The sequence below is a fragment of the Leiobunum rupestre genome, chromosome 6 (genome assembly GCF_980474605.1).
Source record: "Leiobunum rupestre chromosome 6, qqLeiRupe1.1.hap1, whole genome shotgun sequence".
NCBI classification, from domain to species: Eukaryota; Metazoa; Arthropoda; class Arachnida; order Opiliones; family Sclerosomatidae; genus Leiobunum; species Leiobunum rupestre.
Genome location: NC_143389.1, coordinates 51083903 through 51093854, shown reverse-complemented (window position 1 = coordinate 51093854; position 9952 = coordinate 51083903). Strand labels below are relative to the sequence as shown.

General features: G+C 36.9%; 1 protein-coding gene across 1 annotated transcript; it reads right to left on the bottom strand.

The window, feature by feature from the left end:
- Window positions 1-1611: 1611 nt before the first annotated feature.
- Window positions 1612-9422, bottom strand: Oseg1 (intraflagellar transport protein Oseg1). The gene is given in 23 exon segments (XM_090177213.1): window positions 1612-1978; window positions 2035-2199; window positions 2259-2341; window positions 2404-2638; window positions 2896-3162; window positions 3220-3618; window positions 4531-4654; window positions 4717-4764; window positions 4974-5140; window positions 5203-5361; window positions 5423-5576; window positions 6057-6295; window positions 6780-6944; window positions 7059-7196; window positions 7263-7406; window positions 7465-7523; window positions 7577-7715; window positions 7780-8047; window positions 8108-8187; window positions 8252-8385; window positions 8466-8542; window positions 8612-8842; window positions 9088-9422. Coding segments are annotated over 23 exon segments (3630 nt in total). The 5' UTR covers window positions 9147-9422; the 3' UTR covers window positions 1612-1882.
- Between the last annotated feature and the right edge of the window lie 530 nt (window positions 9423-9952).

The window sequence follows — 9952 nt, the reverse complement described above, 5'->3', positions numbered from 1 at the left end:
CACCCCCTGCGAGGGAGGGGGGAGAGCATCGTCGTATGGTAGGTATGCCGATGCCATAGTAACCTCCCCACCTTCCGTGATGAGCTTTACCGTGGCAATATCCCTGGAGGTGTGCACTGAGAGCGGAAGGGCATGAATGCCCTTGCGTGTCAGTGCACAAGCCCTCGGTGTAGCAGAGTTATAATCATAGAATATATTACCTGCATTTTGGAGACCAAGTATCTTTCCATTGGCAGTCCATGGCTCCTGTATGAGAGCGACGTCGAAGCTCTCCTTTGCGAACCTCCTACAGAGAACTGCAGTGGCTGCCTTGCAGTGGTGCAAATTAATTTGCAGCACTTTTACACTCATCTTAGTTTAAGGTGAGCTCGGTTGCAGGCCTTAGATGTCTATTCAGACACAGTGGTGGTTGTGTTTATGGAAACCCCAACACACCCACCGGTCTGACTTACATCCCTAGCCTGCCCCCCTGTTGCACCCTCCAGTGGTACAACCTCTTTGGTCTCGTCGGTGTCCGACAAAGCAAAGGCCTTTAGCTCCTCCACGAGATTATCTTCCATTGGAATGTCCTCTCCGGAGTCCCCGCCAGCCAGAGCCTCATCTTCCATCCTTGAGATCTCCAAGGCAGAGGGTTCGACTGAACCACCCTCCTTTACAGGATCCACCGGAGCTGTCGGGTCAGGTTCATGAAGTATCTTAAAGATACCACTGTCCAGACCCGTTAAGGCTCGGTGTCCTGCCTCCTTGATAGCCTTAACCGACTCTCCATCCACCTGGAAGATCCAGCGGATGGCAGTCGGCTCATCGGCTTTATTTACGACCTTCCAACATTGCGTATTTAGCGCGTTGTTGTAGGTCCTAAGTCTACGAAGGAGGACATTGCCATCCTTGGTGTAGACGTCCTTGGTGCGGAAGGCTACCTTGAAAGGTTTCGGTAGGTCGACGGCCTTCATTACTGAAAGCCGTGACCCCCCGGAGACCAATTCCTTCTGGTTAAATCCTTCCACCAACCAATCCGTCTTTCCCTTTACTTCAGAGAGTTATCTCGTTGTTTTGGGGTTAAGTACCTCGCAACACCAACTGCCGCCGAGCAACTGCTCATTACACCACCTGCTTCAGCAGTTGCTCTTATGGGCAGTTAGAATTGTGAGAATTTTTCGTTGGGGTTATGGTACATCCCCGAACCGATTGATGAAAAGTCATGAAACTTATTTTAAGTCATTTATAATTCACTGATGACAAAATTCGCGAAAAGTATTAACAAGAGACATAGCTCTTGGTATTAATATCGTTCCGAATTAAAACCTACTTTCTACAATCTCTTTGGCTTTCTAATATGCACGTTGAAAATAAATAAAAACTTTACCTAGACGAGTAGCTGTTTGATTATCTACATGGCGCGGGAGAAAATATTATTTTTGAATTTTATAAAGTGATAAATGATTTTTCATGACGGTTTTATATTACGTTTAAGTTCATATAAACGGGAAAAATTGTCAGTGGAATATTTCTTATATCATTTGGTAGGTTAATTAACGTTTAATTATCAAAAACTTTACATTAATTCCCATGGGGCGGTTAAAACTTTTTAACCAAATTAGGTGCAAGAGTAGCTGCGCATCAATGTAGTTTGAAAACAATAATTGTTTGCCTATAGAGAAAGATAATTTAATTTGAAGTACCAGTGCTGGAATTAAGTTTTCAACCAATTTGAAGCATTGTCTATCCTTTTGACTGGATCGAGTTTTTTTTAAAGAGAATGTCCGCCAAAATAGGTAAACAATATAATAGTGACTGGATTGAGTCATCCATAGTTAAAGTTTCAATGTGTTTGGAAAATTATGCGAACATGTAATTTGATTTTTAAAAGTATTTATTTAAATTAACTATCGCTAGGTGTGCTTTCAGCATTAAAACGGCAGAATGGGCAGTGACCTTTCTGTAAAACTTGAAGTTCATAATCATCAGCATGAAAGACCTACAAAAAATTACTTGAACTAAAATGTTTTATAATAAAATATTCTAATCTCTTACTTTGTTACAAGACTTGCACTTTGTAATTTGCACATCTGACATTAAATTTTTGAAAAATTGATACCTCAAAGGTTGGGGCCACTGACATATTACTACATCAGCCCGATTCATTGCTTTTAGAACTGCTACATTTACTGTCACTGGGATAAAATCTAGTCCTCCCTCCTTTAAAATGTAAGAAATTAAAGACATATAATGAAAAATCTCAAGTCCATCGTATTTACTTCATATGTCATTAGTTTAGCAGAAAAAGGATCTTCAGTAGAGTAATCAATTTCATTTGAATCAAACCTAATAGTTTGAAAGTCTAAAAAAAAATTGTAAAATTATAAGCAAATCAAAAACCAAATTAGAACAGATAAAAGCAACCTTCAGTTTCTTTAATAGTTGTTTCTGAACTAATATTTTCTTCTGGTTCTAATTCAATTAATTTCACAGCTTCTTCATCAGAAATTCCATCTTCAAGATTAAATTCAACCAATGGTAGAACATCAAATGAAACAAATGAGTAAATGAAAGGCTGTTGACAATTAATGCAACAATTTCCTCTATTATTTAACAATGGATTGGTTGTAGAGCATCGATAACACAGTGGCAAGAGATCCTATGGGTCAAATTATGTTAAACATGTATGTAGTTTGAAGTACAGCAGCTGCGTTGTCCCCAGGGAGGGCCGCCTTATCCATAAGGCAGACGATGATTCAATATATTAGAGCCTATGAATGTCCGAAAACATGGTGAATGAGATTTTTGATCAAGGCCTACTGAAGGGTTAAAACAGCCCTGGTTGTCCCTCAGAGCAGACATTACTAACAGTTTTGCTGATACAAAAAACAACACATCACCAAGACTTTCCCATACCTCAGAATCCGTAAAAGGCTTAGATCTTATTGTAATTGCACCCAAATCAACTGTTTCTTGAAACCTTGGTGGAACCCTCAACATTTGCAATTTGTCATAAGCATGCCTTGCCATTTTATAAGCACCCAAATTACGACTCTGTTTTGCTAAAGCATAGAGAATTGCTACTCGTGAAACTCCAGAGGGGCATACCGATAAAGTTTGGTGTAAAAGAAAGCGTGCCATGTTGAAAAGTGCCTCAGGATAAAAAGACGTAAAAGGTTCCTCCTAAATACAAGTAGTCCTCCTTTAGTCATAATGGATTAGTAAAAGTAAGAAACTAACAATATATCTGTGAATATAATGATAAGCGTAGTAAATTTCCGAGGTTCTCCTGTGATTCCAAAAAAGTGTTATAATCTTGGATATTCGCGAGTCACCTTCTAATACAGAGAAAGGTTTTCAGAAAGTTTCATATAATTTAAAGATAAAGATATTACCTTGCAAAATATCCAAACATTGCATGGATAAAAGCCAATAGTAATAGCCAGCGTCACTAAAACGATTTTCATTAACAGCATTTTGAGTCAATTCTTCCAGAACTTTCAAGGCTTCTTCCTGGCGACCAGCTTTATGGAATGCTTTCTGTGCTTCCACAAACCTTTCATTTTCAGCCAAAAAGTTTGCATAAGGAATGTAAACCATTTCCTTGAACTCAGTATTTTGCTCCACAACTAAAAACGCCTGAAATAGAAACCAGTAAGCCAAGCTGTAATATTGGTCAACATAGAAATATATTAAATTACCAAATCTGGGCCCCTATTTACCCAAATAGAAATTGTTAATGTGAATGCTTTTCATTTCCTATCTATTGATGCAATGCCCAAATTTATGGGCAAACAGTCAAAAACAGGAATTGTCATTGTGCGATATTTTAATACCCGAAGAACTGATGTAGCATTTATATTTCTTGCCTGAATGGTTTTGGAAATATGTTATCGGCCACTTGGAATACTAGTGATTTTTACTAAAGATTATAGACCTGTACTATAGAGCAGCTGTTCCCAATTCGTTTTTGCTATGGAACAATAAATTATCCACCTAATTCTGGCGGAACCCCAACTCATTTTTTTTACTCATCTTAAACTCTTGACACAAACAAAGATGGCCGCGCTGCGAATTCTGGCGGAACCCCTGTGACCCTTTTACGGAACCCCAGGGTTCCGCGGAACACCTTTTGGGAACCGCTGCTATAGAGGTTGTAACAACTTCCAGCACCGGACCTCCAAAAAACTGGAATCCATCTATAATTTATCACTCTGGTAACTATCGAGCTAATTTTTTCTGGAAGACTATGCTCAAAGATATGTCTTTGCCTATAACATACAACAATTTATCTTTCAAAATAAAACCGGCACCAAAAATTTTTGCACCGGCTCTGTTTTGGGCAATATGACCTACATTTTTTCCAACCCAACAACCCACAACAAAAATTGCCCAAAATAATAACCTTTTCTTACAGCACTGTCACGCAGGCACTCACACAAAAAACGCAAGTGACCTATACCCCATGTGGCTCGCCACTACATATGATATTTTCAAATGTTACTGTAATTAAAAAGCATCAACCAAATCCCCTGAATGCAAAAATCTTACTTCATCCCACAGCTGATTTTCAACATACATGGCCACCAGCGCCTCTAGATCTCCAAGTTTCTGATACATTTCAGCTGCGTACACAATTTGTTTATGTTGTTGAAGATATTCAGTACAAAGTATCCTAGAGAAAAATTAAAAAATTAAATTTTTGGTTTTTGTAAAATTGAATGGGAGTTAACCTACAAAGAAGGTCTATCAGCTTTGTCCAATTTGCGACCCACATCAACAAGCCTATGAAAATTATTAAATTCAATGAAACCATGTAAATGAATAACTGTTATTATCATCAGGAATACATTAATGTTAACTGAGAATATGAAGGCAGCTTGTGATTTACAGTAGAAAAACCATGTTTTATCTTTTACCAGTTAAAGGGGTAGACACCACTTGCCTCTTAGTTCTCAGGTAACATGAATTCATTCTAGTTATTATATTTGTACATATCAATCCATCCATTTTCCCCAATAATTTCAATTGCCTTCAAATTTTCTCCAGCTGAAAGATACATCTCAGAAGCTGCTCTGGGTTCATTGATATTTTTAGCCCAATCAGCTTTTTTCCTAATGAGAAGTTTTTTATCTTGTACATCATCCGATTTCAAATATTCCTAAAATGGATATTGTTAAATATGCAGTTGTGGACAAATAGAAACTGCCTTTACAAACTCACTTGAGCCAAATCAAACATTCGCAAATCAGTATACATGTTCATGGCCTTGCTTTCGAGGCCCGATTTCTTATAAATACGAGCTGCTTCTCCAAATTTCCCCTGATAGGCACAGATATCACCCAAGAAAATGTTTTCCAACTCATTTCGTTTCTTTCTATCCTGCATGTATGTTTATCGGCATATAAATGAGGAACCACTCTACACTACCCATAATCTTTACCTCAAAACTTTGAATAAGCTGTAAATAAGGCAAAGATCTTATACGAATGAAAGATTTTCTAGCTATTTGGAATTTTAGGTTCTCCATTGCGGAGTGGGCCAAAGATTTCCAGTCACTTTCTGGAACTCCCAAACAGGCTACTTGATACGCATCACTGGAATTAAAAAATTTAAAATATTGTTATTCATCCTACCATAATTTCTGGTAGATACCCCACAACTTATATGGTACTAAAAGTTTTACAAAATGTTGGTGCAGCTTAAGTTTTGATGCATTGTATCTAAACACGCGACCAGTGAATGTACTTGCGCGATTCAGCATACCATCAGTAATTTTATGGCTGCCATTGGTGGGGAACGTATTTGAGTGAACTAGTGATGAAATCCTTTTATCAAGGTAGGGTTTTAAATTATCTCTTCTTTCGCATTTCATTGATGAGAAACCAGTTTTTCGATCTGGCAATGTGATCAGGGCTTTTATGTGCACCTTTGGTTGGAAAACTTACTTACACTATCTGACACTTAACAGAAAATGTAACTTTGTAATGCAGGGGAAGAGATCAAATGTTTTGTGTACCATTGGGGGTGGTGTGCCTACCCAAAATTACATAATCACAATATTTAGTTATACTTACGCAAATTGTTTCTTTTCCAGATATTGATACATAGAAGCTGAATGGGGAACTTCAATTGTTGACATGGTATTAAAATGCAAGCAAAATACTTTCGAACCGCAAAAACCAACGACAAACCCCTGAAGTTTTTGCTGGTGTATTGGAAAGTTTCCAGCTTTTATGTTGAGGTAACCTCCACCAGTAAAACATAACATTTCTTCATTGTGGCTATTCCAAGCCACACTGTTCGCATTTGGTTCCTTATTTTAAGACTTTTGTTAGATTTTTGTGTGAATGAGAAATGAAAAGGGAACCATCAAGCTTTTATAATTATTAGTTTAAAGTTAAACAATGGATTAATATAAAAACACATTTAACCACCAAATAGTTCTTTGTTTTGGTGTAAATCCTAATCCCTAATAATTCATCCCACAAAGCCTCACATCCGATGGCACAAAAACAAACTTACATTGGTTAACACTAATGCATGCGCTGCTAACACTAACTATTAAATTTGGCAGCTGATTCACCAATTTTACAGACACTACTCGTTGTTTGTCAACGTTGCAGAAGAGGGCCCTACTGTTGTCTGGAAATCAAGAAAGCTATACTTTCAAAATTCCTTATCAAACTAATGCTAAATAATTTTTAACACAGATTTCATGGTAAAATTAAGTGTATCATCATCTATATGCCCATGCTACAGGTTAAAACTTGGTGCTTCCCTTTAAAAACTAATTTCACTTGAAATAAAAGCTCTTTTGTGAGAATATTGTACACCAATACGGTGCCAGACTCATCCACAATAGATAATTTCTTCCTAGAGGTGCTCAAGTCTAAACAACGAACTGACGCCGATATTTTTAATACTGGTAATGGAAATGGATTGTCCAGGAATATTTTAACAACCTGGAATCATATTCAATTATTTTAAAAACATAACGTAAGAAACTCATCAGTTTTTTCTAAACTGAACTGAGATATCAATTTTGCAAAGGCAAATAAAGATATTATTATTATTACTTGTCCATTTTTAAGTCCAACTAAAAGTCCTTCCCTTCCAGCTGGTCCTCCCGTAACTTTAATATAACGAATTGGTGCTTCTAGAATCCATTCTCTTTCTTTAACTCCAATAAATGATAGACACTGGAGGCGCTTTTCCTGTAAAAAACACCCCCAAATGTCAAGATCTGAAAACTTACTAAAAGTAACAGCTCAAAAGAGTACCTGGCAAAGAACTAAGTGATTTGTGCAAACAACTAGTAAGGTGCAGTCAACTTTTTGGTTTATGCGTTCTTTAACCCTGTAATGCATATCAGTTGAATCTCCTTTGGTTAACTCATATATTATAATCTTTTCAGGAAGTTGGACCTTAAAAATAAAACTGATTAAATTTGGTAATTTAGTTTTTAGAAAAGACATAACTAACAGCCAGTCGGTGTTTATATATTGCCAATTTTTTTACCAAATCACGACACTTTATTCTCACTAGAAAAAATATTATTTAAAACTATTATCAAAACTATGTAACAAAAATGTACCTTTTTCATCGGTTATAAGATGTTGAATTATCACATCAGACATTGTTTCCCTAAAAGCGTATCTTTCACGATAAAGACTATGAACAGTGGGGAAACCCAATTCGTAATATCCAACAGTGCCATCTTGACAACCAATTGCCTGAAATAAATTGAGTTAGGTAAATATATTAAAACAAGTGTTATTTACGGAGTAGATAACTGACTAAATTTTGGCAGTTTTGTTGAGCCTTACAAGCCCAAACCCAAGATCCAAATTCTGCAACTGTTCCTACAAAAATCCCATCGGTAGTGTAAAGAATACATTGTTTTCCTGAGCCACCAATAAGAAGGTAATCGCCACTTGGGAAAAATGTGACTGATGTTGGATCAAAACCCAGCTGTCGATCCTTTCCTATTTGTTTTCCAGTCAAATTGTAAAATGACAAAGTCTGACCCCAATCAACCACCGCTAAAATTTCAGTATTTTCATCTCTATCAAAAAATTATCATTAATAAATTTAGAATTTAAATCCAGAAATTTCAAGAATTTACTTATTAGGATTCCACGAAACTCCCCAAATTGGAGTTTGTGGGCCACCAGGTCTTTCTATTCTGTATCGTTCCTCACCTGTCTTAAATTTACCCATATAAATGTTAAATTAAAATAATATAATATAAAAAAAAATTTGCTAGTACCCGTCCTCGTATTGATACTGATCCATTAACTAGGCCTAAGGCTAGATGAAGTCCATCGGTTGTCCAACTGCAAGATGTAACTCTCGAGTGAACTCTATGTTTACTCACTGATTTCTGCTCTGGAGACCATAAACCTCAAATGATAAAAATTTCTGGTATAGATTACTGTTTACTTATCGAGATTCCTAGTAAAAAGGCAGATTGTGTTTAATACCAAAATCAGAGCACGAACAGCTAGCTAGCTGGTGAGAAACTGGATTGTAAGAAAGTGCTTGTATGCTATCATGATGCCTATAGGATTAAATTAGTCATCTTTAATTTCAACTGACTTAAAACATAAAAAATTCATATTGCTCTTACGAATATTTCAATATCCCTTCAAGCTTGGCTGTCCATATGATAACTTGTTTATCTGAGGCACCAGATGCAAATCTTTTGCCATCTTTTGAATAGGCCACACAGTTAACTTGGTCTTTGTGGCCCTTTAAAGGTTGAATAAGCGATCCATCACTGGTATCATAAACTAATACTCTAGCACCAGCGGCCACAACCAGTTGAGTACCATCTGGTTTAAATGCCACATCATAAACACTAAAATTACAAAATAATTTTTTTTTGATAAAAGGAAAGATTTTGGTGAATTAGCCTTTTCAGTTTACACCATGTAAGAGGCTTAAAAACTTGAATTTTCGACTGCTAAGCAGCCGATTTTATTTTATAAAGAAAATATCGCCAGCTAAACAGACGAAAATCCCGAATTCATGCGTTAGCCGCGTACTTCAATAAGTTCAATTTGAAACCGGCAAGGCTTAAATAGTTATAGAAATTTAATTTACCATTGTTCTTTATTGTCTCGATCTCTGATTTTATCAACCCATACCGGTACAGTACGCATAGTTAGTTGTTGAAAAATTTTTAAAAAAATTTACATTTTCTCGAAGATATTTAAAAGAAAAACAGTATCTCACAAGTTAAAAGATCTCACAACAATACTGTCAAAAACAGAAACCTACACAGACACTAGAAGCTAGAGCAGGGAGTATAAGACAGGGAGTCGTAAATTACGCCTCAATGTCAGCTCCCTGGAGTTCCCCCGCTCAAGGATCCTTGCTATAATTTCAGTTTTGGAATCTGGCGTGTCTCCATGGCAAAGATCAAAACAAATAGGCTGTCTAAGGTTCAAAGGTTCAAAGGTTTTTTATTCGCTCGTACAAAGTACACCCTTTTGTAACAGGGCGGCTCCAATGGGAGCTCAGCATTAATTATACAATAATACACGGCTTTTCGCTACTACGGCCAACACATTCGTCGAAATTCCGCGAGCAAGGATTTTCCCCATATAAACTGTACTATAATGTGTAGGAGTTCAGCGCCACGCTCGGTGGTTATATAATGTAAAAACTATACTAAAAATAATAATCCGCTAGGGGCGCTGACGTCATACACATCTTTTGCTCATAGGTTAACCACGGCCGTCTCGAGATCTGCTTCGAGCTCATAGCGGCCCAGACAAAGATTTCCTCTCCTATGTATTTCCGCGAATACCTTTTTTTAACACTAGGAGCGCTGTCCGAGCCCCCCCTTAAATGTAAAAAATCAGCGGGATATTTAATAGTTTTCTATGGCGGTAAATTCAACTAGTTAATCATTTTTGCATTGTTTTTCAAAAACTTCTGGAAAGTTTGGGATATACAACTTATG